At 38.3% G+C, this 22546-nt stretch overlaps 1 protein-coding gene across 1 annotated transcript; it reads left to right on the top strand.

Moving 5' to 3' along the window:
• The first annotated feature begins 17974 nt into the window (after nucleotides 1-17974).
• On the top strand, nucleotides 17975-22316 carry LOC125491441. The gene is made up of 2 exons (XM_048633455.1): nucleotides 17975-18990; nucleotides 21852-22316. Exons 1-2 carry the CDS (start codon nucleotides 18144-18146, stop codon nucleotides 21863-21865), a joined length of 861 nt encoding a protein of 286 aa, XP_048489412.1. The 5' UTR covers nucleotides 17975-18143; the 3' UTR covers nucleotides 21866-22316.
• The last annotated feature ends 230 nt before the right edge of the window (nucleotides 22317-22546 follow it).

The following is a 22546-nucleotide window of genomic DNA, read 5'->3' as shown; positions in this document are numbered from 1 at the left end:
ATACGTACCTATTGTATATTAACTAGTTTAAAGTCTTTTTGAAAAGATGTCTCAGGAGTTTTTTGCCTCCGTTCTTCTCCTAAGTCAGAAAGAGCCCCTCATCCGAACGGAGAGTAGTTTGTAAAAATTAACGTTCATCAGAAAATTTGATATTAATACGATGAATAAAAGTTGAGTTTATTTAGCAGTTAAATTAAAATAATTTATTATAATAATAATAATAATAATTAAAATAACAAAAATAATGAATAAAAACATTTCACTTTGACTTAACTTTACTAGCTGTTCCACTCGAGCTAAGCGACGTTCTTCAAAAGTTTGCCCGTGAGATTTAAGAATAATAGGTATTTTAGTACTTATATGAAACATTTACACTTTATATTATATTAATTTTCATTAACACTTAATTTTATATTTATACCTACTTAATTAAGGTACAGTCACAGAATATTATAATGGATTCTATTATGTAGTCGCTCTGACGCCTAAAGCTCAGGTAAGATAATATCTTGAGATTTAAGGCCAAGATTAATAGTCGTTGCTTAGCACTTGCTCAAACTAATGATAAGCCAAGTACGACTTTACCTGAACTAAGTCGAGTTGCAATGAGTCTCTAAAATAGACACTACTTAGCGTTTGCTCGGCTAAGTCACTGGCTTAGAACATGTTAATAATACAAACACTCCCATTAGAGCTGCAACTAGTTCAAGTAGCCCCCCATCAACTGCCATCCCTAACGTTACTATTTCAAGAGGGAGCCAGCCCAAACCAAAATCAAAATCACAGACAGAACCGAAACCAGAACTTACGAATTTTGTTCAAGAAATTCGTGGACTAAGAAACCTTATGGAAGATGTAAGAACCCAACTTCTCTCCCGGATCGATACTCTCGAAAAAAAGCTGGAATCACGAGACAAGGAAATGGAAAACCTGAAACTTAGCGTCCACCAACTTCAGGAAACGATCGATTCTCAAGCCCAACGTCTGGTTCAAAACGAAATTGAACTTATAGATGTTCCTGAAACTCCTAACGAAAGCATCTATCATGTAGTTGACATTCTGGCCAAGAAAATAGGCGTGGAGCTCAAGGATGTTGACATCGATGAGGCCTACCGTACTGGACCCCGTCGTATGCGCACAGAAAACGCTGACAAGCAACCACGACCCCTTGTCGTCCGCTTATTACGTAAGAAGAAACGGGATGAAATACTCAAAGCAGCCAAAACCAGGAAAAACATATCTTCGTCCGATATCGTGCCAGGAACCTCGAATAAAATTTATATAAACGAACGCCTCACCACAAAAAATCGGCACTTATTTCGTGAAGCCAGACTACGAGCACGGCAATACCGATTCCGTTTCTGTTGGATTAAAGACGGGCGGATCCTCGTCAGAAAAGAAGAAAATAAGCCAGCAATTTCAATTCGATCAATCGCTGACTTGGATGTGCAGATTGGTCCCTCTCCAACTCCCTCCCTTCCTGCTCAGGTCCCCATCCCTAGCAATTAAACTATTTTTGTGTCATAATATGCATGAACTTTATATTTTTGACTGCTTCATAAATGATGATCTTATATATTATATCCCATATTTTAACAGTATATATTTTATCATATACACCCTTACAACGAATAACCATATAAACGTGTTCTTAAACCAGATTGTCGGACTTACTACAGAAAAATCAAGCCTTTATGCTAACAGAGACTCTCTAGCGTGCAAACAATGCCTTGAATTACCTTTTCTCGTAAATGGAATCACTTAGTATTGCAGATGAATTAGAACAAACTTTCAATACAGAATGCCATGCCTTAGATTGTCCAGACCAATGCAAGAACATCCTCACAGAGAAGTATAACATAAAAATACTAAATTTTAATATACGCAGAATAGAGTGCAATTTTGACAACTTTCTCGTAACACTGCATCGGCTAAATATAGACTTCGATGTTATCATTCTCACTGAGTGTTGGTTAAGAGAAGGCACAATTATAGGCTCTATTGATGGCTACGAATCCTTTCGAACTAATAACTACATTAACAAAGCAAGTGGGGTGGTTGCGTATGTTAAATCATATTTAAATGCTTCCATGTACGAACTACCTCATAAAGAATCCAATTGTGTCGTCGTTGAGGTACCAAACAAATTCACGTTATTGGGCGTTTACCGATCACCCTCGTTTAAATGTATAAACCAATTTTTAGCAGAGCTTAGTCAATCCCTAAATAAATTAAACAATAATAAGTGTTTAATTTTGGCCGGTGACATCAACATCGATATTTTACCAGAATCTGAGAGCTCAAATCGCTCAGAGTATCTCTGTTTAAATGCTGAATACGACTTGGCACCGGCTATTACTAAACCAACTAGACATCTTACCTGCCTTGATCACATCTTCACGAGACCCCGCTTCAAAGCAGTAGGAGTTGTATGCGACTCAACAGTGACTGACCACAAACTTACAATGATTGGACTGGCTAACTCTAAAATTAAACCATTTTCAAAATCTCGTCTCATCACAAAACTTAATTTTGATTGTATTGCCCAGGATTTAAGTAAGGTCGATTGGTCAACGGTAATTAATGCAACAGATGCCACTTTGGCCGCTGAGGTTTTCTCGTCTACTTTTAATGGGATTGTCGAACTTCATAAAGAGACAGTGAAAGTAAGTAGGCGAAAATTTATCATAAAACCGTGGATGACACCAGGTCTTATTAAATGCACCAAAAATCGCGACATTCTTCACGCCAAAGCAAGAGCCAGTCCAAATGACCCTGTACAACAAATAATATACAAACGATACAGGAATTTTTGTAAGCTTTTATTAAGTAATCTGAAACAGGAATATGAAAGAAACGAGCTTAACACTAATAAAAACAACCGCAAAAAACTGTGGGAAATAATTAAAGATATCTGCCATGCAAAGAAACCCAGTAACTCAGCTATTGAACTAACAACCCTACATAATAACCTAAATGACTCTCTCGATGCCTGCAATGAATATTTTTCTACTGTAGGTGGCAACTTAGCCCAAAAAATACTTCAAAACATTGAAGAAAATGAAGACTCCTTGGCAAAAAGTTTAGCTCCCTCTACAGTTAATCCTAAATCAATATACTTAGCACCCACTGATGAAAATGAAATTCGGGGACTCATCATGAATCTGAAAGATCAAAGCGCGCCGGGTCTTGATGGTATCGGCAGTCGGCTAATCAAATATGTGAGGGACCTAATTCTTTCTCCGCTTACTCATATAATTAATACAAGTATTGAAACCGGTGTGTTCCCTGCTTGTTGGAAAGTAGCGGCCGTTAGTCCTATTTTTAAGAGTGGAAAGAGGGACGATCCTGCTAATTACAGACCAATCTCTGCTTATTATATTTTCAAAGTTGCTGGAAAAGGTGGTCAACAGCCGATTGATGAACTTTCTCGAAACAAAAAATCTCCTTAGTGCTAATCAATTTGGTTTCAGGCATGCTTTGTCCACAGAAGACGCAGTAGGTTCGCTTTCGAGGAATATCGTTAATGCTCTGGATAAAGGGAAAACTTGCATTGGTGTGTTTCTTGACCTGGCCAAGGCATTTGATACCGTGTCAGTCAAGATTTTACTAGGAAAGATGGATAAAATGGGAATAAGAGGTATTGCTCTGAAATGGTTTGAAACATATCTAACCAACAGATTGAAGTCAATGTGTTAAGATTGGCAATAACATAAGCTCACAAAAACAAATCAAATATGGAGTACCCCAAGGCAGTATCCTAGGTCCCTCGCTCTTCCTGATCTATCTGAATGACATCTCCTCGACAAGAATTCAAAATGCCGACTTTTACTGCTACGCTGACGACACGGCAATCATTTTTAATGACAATTCATGGAGTGAGGTCTTTCAAAAAGCGGAAATAGGTATAACAACACTAGGAGTCTGGTTAAGAAGGAACCTTCTTACACTTAACACTGAAAAAACAAAATACCTTGCGTTTCACAAAACAAAAGCTTCCGAACCAAAAGAATCTCCAGGAATCGTTGTTCACAGCTGCAGCCAGGATCCATTAAACAAATCTTGCTCGTGCCCTACAATAGAACGTACAAACTCCATTAAGTACCTGGGTGTTCACCTCGATGAAAAAATGACGTTTAGAGACCATATTAAGAAATTTTCTGCCAAAGTTCGTAAATTGATTCACTTCTTTAAGGCTCTTCGAAACAGTGCGGATATAGGTCTTCTAAAACAGATTTATGTATCCATTTGTCAACCCATCTTACGCTACTGTCTGCCAATATGGGGAGGTGCTGCCAAATCAATTTTAATTGAGATAGAAAGAGCCCAAGGATCAGTGCTAAAAGTCATGTTAGGAAAAAAACGTCAACACCCAACTAACAGTCTGTTCAACGAACTTCAACTACTAACTGTGCGAAAAATTTACATTGAAATGGCTACAATAACTGTCCATAAAGCTCTCATGGTATCTGCAGATCTACCCGAGTTGAAGTCGAGACGAGTGTATAAAGCACCACTTAACCCAACAAATACAGCATTTGCTCAAAGGCATTCTAGTTTTCTTCACCCGTATACATAATAAAATGTGTAAGGTATGTAACCTCAAAAATAAAACTACAAGGGAAATCAGAATTGTAGTCCACGTCTATCTGCTAAGTCTCACTTATGACGAGACCGAACGTATTTTAAATCAAGTCGTGTAAGGGTAACAAATAAACACACTTATATTTATTTTTATTCCATTTTATTGTTTATTTATGTAACTAGTACTAAAATATATTACTTATATTTATTAACAGCCATCCTATTAATTATTTAAACTCATATAATCGCCACCGCTCATGACCGCCCGCTCCGTCCATGGCACTCGAGATACGGAAAACGATCTCTGCGATACAGGTTCGCCTAGTGCAGAGTTCAAAAGTAATTACCACTGGAGTAAATTCAAAGTACCCTACGATTATTGTTGAGATTTTTTATTTAAGATTTTTGTTTATTCCAATTATGTATCTGATTTGGTAAATAAATTATTTGTATTTGTATTTGTTAATGTATATTTATTTATCTGTGGTCATAGTTTCATTCAGTAGATTTTTAGCAAATTTGTTATAAATGTTATCTGTGGATAGCCTGAGCTTAGAATAATAATTCCTTAGAACTAGTGCAGCCACTTACCGCCAGGTGGCGACTCTCCCCGTGCTATAAAAGTTCACGTTCATATTAATTTACTAATTAACCCTCGGCGAAAATAGGAGTGTTATATTATGTTTAATGTGTCTGTGTATCTGTATGTGTATGTATTTGTCAGATGAATCGATTTCCGATTTGTTTTATTTATTTATTTATTTGAAGACCAACAATTAATGATACACTTGTTACATACATCAAGGCTAAACAAATAAAATACTTAATAAAGTGTTCACTTAATTATAGGTACTTACAGCTATCTTTATAATGAAGAAACATTTTACCAAGTTAATGATAACTACGATTAACTATTTTTTTACAATGATTGGTAATATAACCCAGAGTGCCTACCTATATTTTATTAAAATCAACTTAGCAGTTCCAAAGTTCTGCGATTCTTTTATCTTTAGTTTTGAATGTCGGTTTTTTTCCCATAAAAAATCCTATAAACGAACCAATTGATAATAAATACCAAAACTATTTTATTTCAACGGCGTGCTAAGCAAGGGTCAAGTCTTGACAAATGTGAACTCGAACTCGGCTAAGTCAGAGTGCGAACTCCGTAGCTTAGTCTGTGCTCAAGTAGTGTCTATGATAGTGAATTCGTGTTCTTAGCATTTGCTTAAGCTAAGACTCCGTCATAGTTTCGTCTATTTATCTTGGCCTAAGTTTCAGTGCCCTCCAATATGTGACAAATTTGAATAATAGACATAAGAAGTACAAGGAAGGAAAGATAAAATGTAGGTTCATATCCTATGTGTTACTGGCTCATCCAAAACTTAAAAAAAAATCATTATTATCATAAGCAAATCCAGTCGTTTTTCTTTTATATTATAATTTCTTTAAATATTTACCATTTAACTTTATTTTGTTAAAAGTGTAAGACGCCTAGATTTAGGTATATAAACCTTCTAGTGGCGTCCATAACACAATTTCACACCTACTACTGAAGCCATGTAAGCAATAATACATTATTATTACTTTTAAATGTGAAATTGTTAAGGTGGTTAAATAAATACTTTTTTAATTTTTCATTACATCGATAAAACCCGCATAACGGAGCATAATTGATTTCACCTATGGATAGGTGACATCAATTCAGAAATTAACATTACAGTTTTATTTTAAATTACAATATAAAAACGTAAAAAATTAACAGGCATCATATTTTTTTGATGATTGGTAACAGATAACATAATACCTTTGTTTGACCAATCTCATTTGTTGGTCTTTAAATCTAAATAACAGTCGGGTTGCTCACTTACCCGACAACTCTCTCAGCACAAGCTTGCTAGACTTGCGTAGACTAGGCCTAAACCCTTCCTTCCTTCCTGTGACCCAGCAGTGGGGACGTGATGGGTCGTGATGAAATTTAAATAATCCTATTTAAAATGTTGTAAACAAATTATGAGATAGCGTTAAATGCGCTCCGCTCTGTGCGTTATCGAAAATATTACCAATAAACCAATTGTAAATATTAAATTTAGATGATTGTGTGAGTAATTATTGCAAATCCGGACTCACTATTTGCTATTTTGGGTCACTTTATCGGTGACAAATTTTGCGGTAGTTTATAGGCCGGCGGTATCGGAAAATTGGTAAGCGAAAAACCTCAAATTTGGATGAATTTCCGTTATAAATTAGTCCATGCGTGGCGCAGTCAATAAATTAATTGGGGCGCTTGTCATTTTGCGGCGAAGCTCTAAGCTTTAACGGCTGACACAGTCATAGTGGGTTGGTTACAGAATTTATTTATTTCATGCAGGTACTCCCTTTATGTTATATCATATATTATGTTTCAAAATTCTGGCTTAAGTCTATAACTAAGTATTATAGTTATTGGGCAGCATTTTAAGTTTTGACAGTGTAATAACTAATTTTATACTATAAGTACTATAATAAAGCGCTTGCGATACAATTTAATATTTTAACGTGACATTTTCATAGATTCTCTATTTTTCACTATCCTGTGCAACAAAGCAAGGAACGCGACATAAAAGAGAGCTATTCTACAAACAATAGGGCTCCGGTATAAAAATGCACACACGATTCACCTGAAAGACACGAGGCACCTATATTTCAGCTGACAAGCCGCACCTCGCGCGGAAAACGTAAAATACCGTACACCGCCTTCAAACAGCGCCATGCATTCGCCAACACAATTTTACGGCAAACACTTCAAACCCGGCGCTTACTTTGTTTAAAAACAAAACAAGAGTAATTTTTCAGAGCAAACAACAAAACAAAGTAGAGTTTGGCTAATTAAACATGACCCACGATGGGAAAATAAAAGGAAAAACAAATATAAACAGGGAGAAGTGTAAACAGAAGTAAAAGTTGCTGAGCAAATGAGAGGCAAAGCAGCGAGCGCTAACGCAGTCTTGTCCATGTTTGCTAGATAGACGGCTCAGGGGCTATTCGCTGAACTAAAGCTGAAAATAATAGTATTTTTCATTTTATTAAAGGTGCTGTTGATATGTGTGCATGTAAGTGTAGGAATCACTGAAAGTGTGTGTTTTTGTTACTGCAAAAGCTTCCTGAATTTTACAGAATGTATATTATGATAGTTGAAAACTCAGGCGAGATGGACTATCAAAGAAATAGTGAGAAGAAAATCACTGTATTTTGTGTTATTGCTACCGGGACACTGTCACTGCCATGATAAAATATAAACAATAATGTATATAAATATAAAAAATAATATATTATGTTGGTGTAAATAGGGCAGCTATACATAAAAGTTAAAAGTCACACACACACACACTCACGCCTTGTACTAATGTACTCCCTTGCGGGGTAGGCAGAGGTGCATTGCTGCACCCACTTTTCGCCGGAGTGTTATGTTAGTCCCAATGTAATAGGGGGCGGGCCTATTGCCATTTTACGGGCACATCCAAGACCCGTAACTTATAGAGCTTCCACTATGTTATTGTATTCTTGACGTTTCCTTATGTCTGGTAAGTAAAGTTGGTTTTCCTTTGCAGTCATCAAATATGTATGGGATTCCAACTGTCTAAAAACCAATAATATAAAGCCTCGAATTCACTAGGGCACAAGTTCTGAGACTGTTACAGAACATCTACGGTGCGTGTTCTCAGAACATTTTGGTAACATGTCGTGATACATGTTGCTTGTCCACACCAGCAGTCTCCGCCGAGATGTCGCCCGAGGAAGTCAATAAGTTTTTTCTACGGGCATGTTGATGCTAGAAGTCGCGCACGCGTCCACACTCTGCAACAGCGGTCGCTAGACACAAAGTACTCTGTGCGCTAGACTGATGTCGCAGGAAGTTCTGTCTCGCGAGCCAAAACACGGAACCTGTTCTGCGACACGTAGATGTCGCTATATTGTCGCGTGCGACGTCGCGGCGACACGTAGACGACATGTGCCTAGACAGGTTCTGCGACAATTTGTCGCCTAGTGAATACGAGGCTTAAGCCTCGAATTCACTAGGGCACAAGTTCTGAGACTGTTACAGAACATCTACGGTGCGTGTTCTCAGAAAATTTTGGTAACATGTCGTGATACATGTTGCTTGTCCACACCAGCAGTCTCCGCCGACATGTCGCCCGAGGTTGTCGTGGCCGTTAGTGCTGCGTGGTAGAAGTCGCGCACGCGTCCACACTCTGCAACAGCGGCCGCTAGACAGATGTCGCAGGAAGTTCTGTCTCGCGAGCCAAAACACGGAACCTGTTCTGCGACACGTAGATGTCGCTGAATAGTCGCGTGCGAAGTCGCAGAACAAAGCGCGACGTCGCGGCGACACGTAGACGACATGTGCCTAGACAGGTTCTGCGACAATTTGTCGCATAGTGAATACGAGGCTTTAATGGACAGAGTATAAAAGTCACTTCTCATATAATTATAATTTTACTAGTTCCAAATGACAGTATTATTACCGGTATTACTACAGATAACAAACTTACTGGTATTACGTATACGTACTCAACTCATGCATTCATATATATATAATTTTTAGGATCCTAAACGATTTACAATGATCTCGTGTCTCATTCTAAACGTGAGCTAGAATGGCAAAAGCAACAGGAGCCGCTCCCGTCTCGGGACAACTTCTCAAAGATTAATGATTTAGTGCACGAAACTAATTTCAACTTGAATGGGAGTTTCCGAGTCGATTGCAAGTTCCTAAACGAAATTTTTGATGAATGCAAATAAGTACTTACTCCTATTGATGATACAGTGCATGAAATAAGTTGGATGTGTTGGGACAGATCGTGATCTGATCAAAGGTTAGAATTACGTTCGACGGGGAAAGTTACGCGGGAATCCATACTTTTGGCATAATTATAATTTTTTTGACAGATGTCAGTCAGAAAATCTTGGTTCTGTAATTTTAGTTTGGTCCGAGTGGGTCCGAGGCACATTACTTCTCGTTTAGAAACTGCAACTCCATAAAAAAAATTATAGTAAATTATTTTGTTACTATATAAACTTGTAGGCTAGACAAGAATGTAGGTATCTTCGGTACGTACAGTGAAGGTCAAGATCTCCTGACTCCCCTATATAGCTATAACTACAACCCTCCCACTTAGGCGCCACCTATATAAAATAACCTTGAACTACATAAACCTTGTTTCGTTACTAAGACTTCTGTGTGTGTGTTAAAAGATGGCGCTAAATATCGACTTTTATTAATTTAAGCGCCATCTTAAATCAAATATTGGGACTAGCTTCATAAAGTTCATGCCAGAATGTTAAAACCTGTGTTGTTCACTTTTAACTATTGCAAGCCAGCTCAGTGTGATACGAAGTGATTGCATTTTTCACCAGTTTAACTACTTGACGGTGTGGTCTAATCGTTAAGGTATTCGGCTTTCAATAAGGAGGTTCAGAGTTCCAATCTCTGGGAGGAGTGACTTTTAAAATTTATTTTTATGTTTTTCTTTGTTAATCATTATAGATAGGTTATTTTAGACTATCTTTATCAATATGAACAGGAAATAAAATAAAATAGTCCAGTCAAGGAATGAGGTGTAGACTGCGTGAGCAGGTAACTAAGCGATTCCTTCAGAAACTTGTTCAGGGGTCTTAGGTTGTTAACATACCAAAAGTCCTGACTCCTAGGTAATGAGCTGGGGGGAGGAGAGGGGGATAAAGGTGCGATTTTTTGGTTTTAAGCATTTATCTCGAAAACGGTGAATCGGAGACAAATATTTTCTATCATATGTTTTTTTCTAATTCCTAACCGTTTTCGAGCTATTACCCTCGGAATTCGAGCTATTTTAAACTTGCATTTTGCTAAAGTCATTGACATAGCTCACCGAGTTAGTAAGCTTAAGTGTAACTAAAATAGCTGTAACTTTAGGTGGGTTGGACATTAACCAGCATATGTATATATATTCTAAAAGGGAATTTAAAAATCTACAACTTCTTTTCTTTTCATTTTTTTCATTTATGAATAGGTTTAGACAATATGATGCAATGTTTATGAATGTTTTGACATGAATACATTTTTCGTGTAAATTCCAACATTTTTCGAGGGTAACGGCTCGAAAACGACGAGGCTCGAAAACGGTTAGAAAAAAACATATAAAATAAAAGTTTTAGATAATTTTAAGAACTCCATTTAATTAGTTGAAAATATTTCTCTCCGATGCACCGTTTTCGAGATATATGCTCAAAACCAAAAAATCGCACCTTTATCCCCCCCTCCTCCCCCAAGCTCATCACCTAGGAGTCAGGACTTTTGGTATGTTAACAACCTAAGCCCCCTGAACAAGTTTCTGAAGGAATCGCTTAGTTACCTGCTCACGCACTCTACACCTCATTTTGAGTCATTTATTGACTGGACTTAAAACATAATATATGTTAATCACTCATAATTTATACATTATATTAGCATATGAAGCATTTATTTCTATAACTTATCTTTTAAGGTTTTTTTCTTAAAATATAGAGTGTAGATGAAGAATGCTTCCAAGAAGTTAACCATATGATTTACATGTCATACGACTAATAATGGTTTGTCTGCTCCATGGAAACTTTGTTGGATTTTTACATCTTGATTTTCCTGAAAGCGATGACCATAAAATGTTCAGAATGACCCCCTAGTCAACCCTGTCGGCTTACGTTCACCACTTTTGCAATATCTCGTATATCATAGCAATTTTTGGAAAAATAAATTAAGTAAACGATGTGTAACGTCCTTTGACGATAGTGGATGGAGTGACCTTTTTGACGATAAGCACATATTTACATACCGCTACATCACTATGGCATTTTTCTGATATTGGTTGCTAGGCAACGGCTAATAACAATAAACCATGACCGAAGGCGATCAAATCTGTGAACAAATCCGGAAATCCGAATATTCTATGCAATGAAGCTGTCATTTAGTATGTGAACAAATCATTTTACACGAAACGAACGCTTTGTCGACTAGATTGAGTCTAGTGAAAATTGAGACTGCAACTAGTTTTTATAAATCGGTGGGCCACTACCCCGGCAGAGGGGAACGTCTGCCTATTTCGTCTCCAGACCATTCATACTCAATGGTTACCTACCTAATATATTGCTGCATCTTATTCCCTCACATAAATCTATGAAGCAGTAATTTACGTTTACTGCCATCTTGTGGGTTGTTTTACTGTAGTTTCAGTGTTGGATATTTAAATAAGAGCATTTATTGCGTCACCGCACAGCAATAATGGGAAACCCTTGGCATCCCAAGATGAAGTGGTCCAAGAGCCTTTAAATTTATATTTCTTTATAGGTGCAGGTGATATACTCAATCCAAGGTTAAATCTGGCTACATTTCAAAACACATCCTGGACCAATCAGAATGAGGATGAGCAATGATTGGTCAGTTCCTACCAATGCCATTGCTGAATTGTAAAGTTCTATTAAGAGATTTAGATACGTAGAGAAAATTGAACATACTTACTCAATAATAATGATACAATACCAATACCACTCATATTATTATTACCTACAGAAAAACTTTCTCTCTGTAAAACTCAGAAGTGTTCTTGTAACACAAACGGCTGAGTCTTTACTTTTAATGCAAGACACTGACACATAGTCCACTGCAATTCGCAATTACACTGATTGTGTAGGTAATAAGAACTTAATTGTTCTGGTTGGAGACAAAGGGTGGAGAATTGCAAGCGGTGGTCGAGCCTGCAATCTTTGCCGGCAGAGATTTAACTGGCTCTGCGTTGTCTAAATGTAACTAAGGCTGGGGCTGGAGAGTACAGCTAAGAGATTCTGTAAAATGAAAGAATCAGAATAATTATGACTTAGTCAAAAATATATTTTTCCATTGCCGTTGAATCATACACCTATATTAATCACATAGCATAGTAAACGGCTCACGTTTTAGGTACTCATGGACGATAGGAAACTAAATAGGGATAGTAATTACACTAGAGATAAGTCTGGTGTGTTATTGACAACTTGACAAGAGACTATTGTGGGACTTGAATTCAGATTTACATAATATATAGGTAACTAGCTGTTCCCGCGCGCTTCGCTTCGCCTTAAAAAGTTTTCCCGTGGGAATTCCAGGATAAAAAGTAGCCTATGTTCTTTCCCAGGGTCTAGACCGTATGTAGATTTCGAATTGTGAATTTCATTCAAATCCGTTCAGTAGTTTTGGCGTGAAAGAGTAACAGACAGACAGACACTGTTACTTTCGCATTTATATTATTATATATAGTTAGGATAGTTAGGATATAATGTTGCAATTACTGTGCCAAACTCTGTTCCTACCGATATATCTGTATCAAAGGACATGAAACCGAAGACTAGAGATAGATAGCAGACATCATTCAATGACCCACTCCAGGTACAACGGATATGTCTGTACGGACTCCGTACAGGAGGGTTAGGTACCTCTCTGTCATTAGATGCAACAACGACACCTTTCCTTTGTAATATACATTCAATTTGGATACTTGATTATATAATATATATTGTTTATATATTATTATGACAACCATTTCACGAAGCAGGCGGATTGTAAAATGTAACTACATTTTTTTATATTGCATCCAACATCCTTTTAAGTAGGAAATGTATAAAACGATAGTTTATGTCCACTAGCCTTCGACTAAAGTCAAAAAATATCGGTAAACCAACAATCAACAATCAGTATCTATGTGAAATTTTGAAAAAACCTATATAATATATTTCAAAACTTTACTGTACAATTAAAAGCTTTCCTTTCTATTTAATTCACTCGTGTTTTACTGATTTTACACGAAAACAAAACAACGAGACAATTAATTTTGAAACAAACACTCGCGTAATTGCTTATTCCATTTGAGTCCTGTAATTTAGCCTGCCTACTTATTTACCGTTAGCGATATTCCAGATAGACTAATCATTATAATTACCTTCTACCTCAAGCAATTCTGAGGCGGAGGCAACCTTGTCGCACTAACAAAACAACCCACAATTGAGACAGCTGGTTCAAATTTGACCGGCCCTTAAATATGAAAAGGTGGAGTAACTAACCGTGCCTTCATATTGTTTCTGGGAAAACTCAGTTCTATTTGCTCAGTTCTCCAATTTGAAAGGAAAATACTGAAAATTTCCACCTGCTCCTAGTTACTGTGCTTCCTAATAATAAATGGGAGATAATTAAAACGATAGCGGAATGGTGTCTGAGAGTGAAATTGTACGCAATTAATATTACTAACCAACTGGCTACGTTTAGAACAAAACTGGGAATTGTGAAGAGGATTTTAAATAATAAAACATATATTATAAGGAACAACAAAAAAAATACAATAAATTGAGAATAAATTGGATGGATTGGCTGACGTAACGTTGCATTGACATAGATAATATTATGACATAAGCACATGAGACAAGGATAATATAAAATATTGTTTTCCATATTTTGTCTTTTTAGGGTTCCGTAGCCAAAATGGCAAAAACGGAACCCTTATAGTTTCGTCATGTCCGTCTGTCCGTCTGTCCGTCTGTCCGTCTGTCCGTCTGTCCGTCTGTCCGTCTGTCACAGCCGATTTACTCGGAAACTATAAGTACTACAGTGATGAAATTTTATGGGAATATGTGTTGTATGAACCGCTACAAAAATATGACACTAAATAGTAAAAAAAAGAATTGGGGGTGGGGCCCCCCATACATGTAACTGAGGGATGAAATTTTTTTTTTCGATGTACTTACCCGTGTGGGGTATCAATGGAAAGGTCTTTTAAAATGATATAAAGTTTTCTAAAAAACATTTTTCTTAAAGTGAACGGTTTTTGAGATATCAGCTCTCAAAGTCGTAAAAAGTATGTCCCCCCACTCTATTTTTATAACTACGGGGTATAAAATTCTAAAAAAAATAGAGGTGATGCATGCTAATTAACTCTTTCAACGATTTTTGGTTTGATCAAAGTATCTCTTATAGTTTTTGAGATAGGTTGATTTAACTGTAATGACATAATAAGTTTATTATATTTGCTGCTACGGAACCCTTTGTGCGCGAGCCCGACTCGCACTTGGCCGGTTTTTATTTAACTTGAAATATTACATTAAAATAAATTCGTCGTACTAATACCGTCCTAACCCAATCACCCTGTACATGAGTATTGAAAATACACGCTTCAGTAACCTTATACTGAACCTACGTATTATGTCGCTGATTATGAAATAATATTATCTGCTGAATACTGGCTCATCGGAGCCTTCGCCGCGGCACTAATTAATATAATGTTTTAATAAGACATGGATTTACATTTCAAAGAGTTATTGCGAGGTTGTGAATATGATATTATATTAATCATATTTCAGTCTTGCTTGACTTTACTGACTTTGATAGTTAAAATCGAACACTGTATTGTGTGGGATGCACAAAACCTCCTTTTCCATTGTATAATTTTAATATGTACCTATATAATTATTATACTATACGTCTGACTGTGTTTTAAAATCTCAAAATATGTTTAGTTACACTGTTTATTTATGATTATAAATGAACATTCAGAATAACTCCTGTGCAGATTATAGTATATTTACATATATATATATTTAAAAGATAAAAGATAAAAGATAAAATACACTTTATTGCACACAAACAGAAACAGTTTCACAAACATAGAAAAGAAAAATGGTACAATTGGCGGCCTTATTACTAAAAGTAATCTCTTCCAGACAACCACATTGAAAGGAAATATAAAGTATAAAGAAAGGGGTAACGTGTGACAAGACAAGAGAAAATACAACATAATTACTATGGACAATGTGTAAATACCTACATACAATAATACTTAAATATATTATGAACACATATAAATACTTTAAACCTACATAGCTATTAATAATTATATACCTAGACCTTATATGTAATAATACAATACATACCATAAATAAATATCTATATATATATATATATATTATGCTGGTTTATTCTAATCTGGATAAGCTAAATTTAAATAATGCTGTCTGAGCTGGTTTTTGAAGGATGGTAGAGAGGGTGCGAGTCTGATTTCCATGGGCAGATCGTTCCATAATTTAACAGCCTGAAAAGTGAAGGAACCCTCATAAAACACCGTGGTGCAAGAGGGAACATGAAGGCGAAAGTTATGAGATGAACGTAGTGAGCGGCTGTGTGTAGAGCATCTCAACTCAAAACGCTCCTTAAGGTATGTTGGGGAACAAGGATTGAACGGTATATTTACGGTTTAGAGGCTCCATTTTGTGTACTCTCTAACAGGCCATAGAACACAATAGGGCAAGTTACTCAGTGTTCATAACTGCTGAGTCATTGTCCTACTTTATGTTTCCTGCAGCCACCCAGGGCGCAGTTAACACAGTTAGGGGTAACAAGATTCCTGATAGTATCGCTCTTGACTTACCTTACTTGTATTAAAATTATAACGACTTGCTATGTTAACCTTTCTGTCTTAATTTCTCTAAGTTTGCCCGTAAAATTATGACATAATACAAAAAAATTCAAATGAATAAGTCCAAGTGGCAATAGCACCAAATTACTCATTAACGGAAAAGAAGGGCATTTAACAGCGCATCACAATATAATCCATAAAAAATCTAATCTAATCCATAGCTGCCTGCAGACCGGCTCAACGAACGGCCAACGAACGCCCAATGTGTATGGATGGATATGCATTATTTATCATAGATAAAACAGGGCAGATTGCAGCAACGAAGGTCAACGAAACCCGTTCGTTGGCGTTCGTTTGGCCGGTCTGTACGCAGCTTAAGCTTAAGTGGAACATTTTCATTGTTCGCTAGTGTTTTTTGATGCTGGACGTAGCACTTCTCGGAAGCGCTGTGCCTTCGACTTTTCATACAAAAATCCTGCTACCTTTTCCAGGTTTGCCAGGGTTCCCACCCCACGTAAGCCTGTTCGTGGTCTCCACTCGGGAACTCGTCTACCCGTTATAGTTTCTTCGGAAATTCGTTTATACGCTTATGTCTATTCATAGATTCATACCATCATGTGACACAAGTTTATACTCGCTTCTTTCATCTGTATAAAATGTGAAATAAGCACATTGCTACTCCTGAAATGCCGAGCGAAATTTTCCCCGTATTTACTGAGCGTCGAGTCTGTAGATTACTACGCCTAAACGTTTGCCATCCGCTACGGCAAACATTTGCGCTCACAATCCGGGGGTACTCTAGCTCTACATAACCTAATCAACATTAAAAACACCAGTAATTCAACACCACAGTTTTGATAGCATATGCCTAAGTACACTCGGGGTAACATTATCTATGGCCCGAAAAAAACTAAACGAAAATCGGCCCAGCCGTTTGGGAGCTACCCTATCACAGACTGATACACCAACTCATAATTTTTTTAAACTTATAACAGCCCTATTTTTCACTTCGGCGATTAAAATACGAATCAATGAGATCGGTCATGCATTCGTGACAGAGTCGCAGAGAGCCTGTGGAGACGGCCCCTAGTGTTTCGTAAGCTAGGGTGAACCCCCGGGCCGCGGATATATCGAAAGCTAAAGCACTGGCAGCATAGCCAGTAACATAAACGATTCTCACAAAAAACACGCTGGTTTAAATCCTGTGAGGATCCAGGAGAATTATTTGAGAGTTATGCTTAGCTACAGTCATATTGGAAGATAGATGAGCTAACAAGCTAGGTCATGTAGCGTTGTACTGTAAATTTAAGGTCCAGTATATGCAAGATTAGTGCATACAGGTTTCATTGTAATGCACAATAGATTGATTTTAGCTCACGGACAATGAAAAAGTTACAGTGAGAAAAACACCTAAAGTATCTTAATGGCGCCTTTTGCAATATTTTGGTACATTTACAACTAAAAACGTAAATAATTGGTAAATTTTCCTATTGATTGTTAAAAATAATCATCATTTGGTGTCTGTACGAGTATTTCGAAAGTGGAACTGTTTCTTTGCACGTGAGTGTATAAATTCAAAGATTTATGTCATGTACCTATAATACTTAGTTAATAAGTAAGTATATCCTACTACCAACCTATCAAAATAATGCTTTTATCTTAACGTATACTAAATACGATACCTATCCGAAATATCGTAAACAATACCATAGTCCCCAGATATTTCTATTTAATGTATTTAAGATGCCATTTCTCTGAAACGCTGAAATTCTGAACAATTCATAAGCTTATTATCGATACAGTATAAAGTACTTAAAGCTTCCCCTTGGAGACTTCGGCAATACGACTGTATCTTTCCATCATTGGCTTGTTTGGAAATATTTGTGTGAGTTGTATAGAGCATTTTCCTGTACCCTATACGAGTATTAGAGGATATTATGTTCCCAATACGGATATATATTTTATATATGTTAGTCGTAATATTATATGTGTAGGGTAGATTAAGCTGAGATGAGTCAGTCGGAATAAATAGCTATCAAGTCGTTGACGTGTTTTTAATAGTTCCTCACTCCATTATAATAAATAACAGTGGCGCAGTCCGAACTTACGTTTTAAACGAAACTTTAAATAATTAAAATGACTAGTGTGTCAGTTGGTGTGTTAAATATTTTTAACCACGAGATACAAGAGTGGGGGTCGTATAAAGGTCGTTTGGAACAATGGTTTCAAGCGAACGCAATCACGGCTGCCGAAGATAAATCGGGAGCAAGACGACGTGCTATTCTACTCAGTAGTTTAGGAGAAACTACTTACCGACTCATCCAGGACTTAGCACTCCCGAAGGACGTGGGAACGCTGTCCTATGAAGAGGTCACCGAGTTATTCGACGGCCATTTTCAACGGAAGACTTGTAGCTTTGCGGAACGGTATAAGTTCCACAGCGCAGTTCAGGCGCCAAGCGAATCATTCTCCGAGTGGTCGGCCCGTGTACGTGGGCTGGCAAAGGATTGTGGGTTCCCGCAGTCGTCCTTGGAAGATACTCTTAGGGACCGTTTTGTCCTAGGAATGGCAAGTGGACCAGAGCGGGACCGTTTATTCACGGAGCCCATGGAGGGCTTATCGCTGCAGAAGGCACTACAGTTGGCTGAGAACATCCGCTGCGCCCGGGAGGGTTCGCGGCACGGCGGCGCCCCGGGGCCGGCGGCGCTGGAGGTGCACAAGCTGGCGGCGACGGCGCGCGGCCGCGGCGCCCCAGCTGGGGGCGAGCCCCGGCCTCGCTGGGGCCCGGCCGCGCCTCCAGGATCTTCTCGTTCTGCTGAACGTTGTGACGTGTGCGGCTATGTCGGTCATTTAGGCAAAAAGTGTCGTTTTAGAAATGCCGTGTGTAAAATATGTGGAAAAAAGGGGCATTTACAGCGTGTTTGTGAAAATAGTAATACAGGAAATCAGCATTTCTTACAGTGTTGTTCGGATGATGATGATGGTAAGCAATTAATTTTTAACATTCGCTCAGTTAGAGGAGAACCGATGCAAGAATCAGTGACGGTTGATGACGTATCTCTGACTTTTGAAATTGATACCGGCTCCGCTGTTACCGCCATATCTGATGATATTTATAACAAATATTTCATAAAACATCCGTTATGTGAAAGTAGGAAGATTTTACAGAGTTACAATGGTGCTTCTTTAGAAACTTTAGGTACTATTTCTCTGCCTTTTTGTTTCCGTTCGCAAACAGAGATCATAAATGTATTTGTTGTTAAGAATGGTGGACCTCCTTTGCTGGGCCGGGACTTTATAGCGAAGTTTAAATTGCAAATATGCCCGATTAACACTTGCCAAATTAATGAAAGCGATCTTAATTTTACAGAGAAATATCCAAAATTATTTTCTGAACAGCTAGGGTGTTGTAAAGGAGTAGAAGTGAAGCTTAACTTAAAACCTGAGTCCTCGCCCATCTATATTAAGGCTCGTTCCGTGCCTTTTGCGCTAAGACCTAAGCTAGATGAAGAAATAGACAGACTTGTAGGGTTAGGTATAATTGAATCAGTCCCATTTTCGGATTATGCAAGTCCGGTAGTTCCGGTTCTAAGAAGAGACGGAAAGATTCGTCTGTGCGCGGATTATTCTGCCACTCTGAACAAACAATTATTGGTAGATAAATATCCTCTGCCCAAGGTCGAGGAGCTGTTCGCCAAGTTACATGGCGGAGTGCAGTTCACGAAGCTAGACCTCTCAGGAGCCTATAACCAACTATTGTTAAATAAGGACTCACGGGATTTAACATGCATTAATACCCACAAAGGTCTATACAGATACACTAGATTAGTTTTCGGCTTATCTAGCGCGCCGGCTATCTTTCAGCGAACGCTTGAAAATATTCTGATTGCTCCAGATGAATCATCAGAATCATCCCTTGTTCAAGAAGGGGTGCTTCAATTTCTTGATGATATTTTAATTACAGGAAAAACTAGGAGCGAACATTTAGCTAGGTTACAAGAAGTCTTCAGAAGACTAGAGAACGCTGGGCTAGTTTTAAAGAAAGATAAGTGCCATTTTTTTCAAGACTCGGTGTCCTATTTGGGGTTTGTAATAGATAAAAATGGTTTGCACAAATGTCCTGAAAAAGTTAAAAGTATTTTAAATGCTAAAAAACCAGAAAATGTCACGGATTTAAAATCATTTTTGGGGATGGTCAATTACTACCGAACTTTTATAAAAAATGCTTCAAGCATTTTAGCTCCATTACACGAGCTATTGCAAAAAAATGTTACGTGGAACTGGACCAGCGATCATGAGAATGCGTTTAATTCTGTAAAAAAATGTCTTTCGTCCGATAACATTTTAGCTCACTTCAACCAGGATGCACGAATCATTTTAACAGTGGATGCGTCACCGTGGGGTCTTGGAGCCATCCTATCGCAAATCGACAAGGATGGAGTTGAACGTCCAGTCTCGTACGCATCGCGGTCATTAAATCCGGCTGAAAGGCAATACAGCCAAATTCAAAAAGAGGCCACAGCGATTATATTTGGGGTGAGAAAATATCATCAATATTTGTATGGTAGGTCAGAACCATTTATATTAAGAACTGATCATAAACCCCTCTTATCAATATTTCATCCGGAAAAGAGCATCCCCGAAGTTTCCGCTAATCGACTTCAAAGGTACGCCTTGTTCCTTTCTGCGTATAACTATAAAATAGAATACGTGAATAGCGCATCCAATTGTGCAGACTATCTTAGTCGCTCCATGGCTCCTCGATCAGCTGACGCGTATGACGAGCGTAGTACTTTCAGCTGTAACAAACAACAACAACTCGGCAAACCGGTTCCGTCGCAGGCCGGGCGCGGGCATAGTTTAATAGACGAGGCTTGTTATGTCAATTTTGTATTCGATGCTGATTCAGAGTTAATTTCGATTAATGACCTTAAAACTGCAACCGAATCGGATAAAATTTTAATGCAGGTCGCAAAGTTTACACTTTCAGGTTGGCCATTAGGGTCGGTAGTAAAAGAGTTACGGCCCTATTACGGTTGTCGGTTAGAACTTTCAGTTGAAAAAGGAGTTATAATGAGAGGTTCAAAATTAGTAATTCCTGAAGGGTTTAGGCAAGTAATTTTAAGGGAATTACATAATGGTCATTTAGGTGTCTGTAAAATGACAACGCAGGCGCGTTCTCGGTTTTGGTGGCCCGGGATGGCTGCGGACGTGGCCGCGGCGGGCGCCGCCTGCGTCGTGTGCGCGCGCCTGCGCCCCGCCCCGCCCCGCGCCCCGCTCACTCCGTGGCCATATCCGCCGGAACCTTGGCACAGAGTGCATTTAGATTTCTTAGGTCCAATGAACAATAAAATGTTTTTGATTATTGTGGATGCATATTCTAAATGGGTGGAAGTTTATGATGTCAGTTCAGGTTACGGCTCGAAGGTCGTTATACAAATACTGTGTGAACTAATGGCGAGATATGGGTTAATTAACACTCTCTGTACGGATAACGGTACTTCGTTTGTTTCATCAGAGTTTGAACTATTTTGCTCCAGAAATGGAATAAAACATTTAACGTCACCAGCGTACAACCCCGCCAGTAACGGACAGGCGGAGAGTTATGTTAAAATTGTAAAAAGGGCGCTGAAAGCTATTATTATGTCGGGCAAAAGTAGTCATTTAAATGTGAAGTTGAATGAGTTTCTATTTAACTACCGTAACTCTGTGCATTCTTCCACTAATAAGTCACCGGCTCAGATTCTCTTCGGTAGACAGTTAAGATGTCGTTTGGATTTATTAAATCCGCAATTATCATCACCATCCGATACAACACTGGCGGAAACTGTAAAAGTGAATCAGTCCTTACAGGCTAAATATTATAAAGGAAAAAGAAACATTGACTTTAATATTAATGATATAGTGTTAGTTAAAATTCACCAAAACGGTAAATCAATTTGGACTAATGGTGTTATTAATAAAAAAATTGGGAGATCTGCTTATCTGGTATCTTTAACTGGTTACGATTACAGAATTGTGAAAAGACACAAAAACCAGATTTATGAATCGAAGGGGGAGATGGAGGTGTCACCTTCACCGACTGCCTCAGGGCCCTCGCATGGAGGTGCAGACCGAGGTCCGAGTCTACAGCCGTCTCAACAGGACAGTACGAGTGCAGACTGGCTCACACCGGCACTGTCATCTGCTCCAGTCACAAGTGCCGACCCACCCGCGGAGGCGTGTCCCCAGACTATACCCGAGATGGTACACGATGTGGACCCAGTCCAGCTACCAGATGTTCGACAGGGTGTGACTGCTGACCCTGAGGAGTGGGCCGACTGCCAGGAGGCCGCGCCTGAGCCAGCGGAGGGCGAGCCCGCGCTTGTTACGCGTGCAGTCCCGCGATATAATTTGCGTATAAGGATTAGAATAAATTGTTTGTAAATATTGGTGGAGGGATGTTAGTCGTAATATTATATGTGTAGGGTAGATTAAGCTGAGATGAGTCAGTCGGAATAAATAGCTATCAAGTCGTTGACGTGTTTTTAATAGTTCCT

The sequence above is a fragment of the Plutella xylostella genome, chromosome 5 (genome assembly GCF_932276165.1).
Source record: "Plutella xylostella chromosome 5, ilPluXylo3.1, whole genome shotgun sequence".
NCBI classification, from domain to species: domain Eukaryota; kingdom Metazoa; phylum Arthropoda; class Insecta; order Lepidoptera; family Plutellidae; genus Plutella; species Plutella xylostella.
The sequence above is the reverse complement of the archived record's forward strand: the minus strand, read 5'-3'. Positions and strand labels throughout refer to the sequence as shown.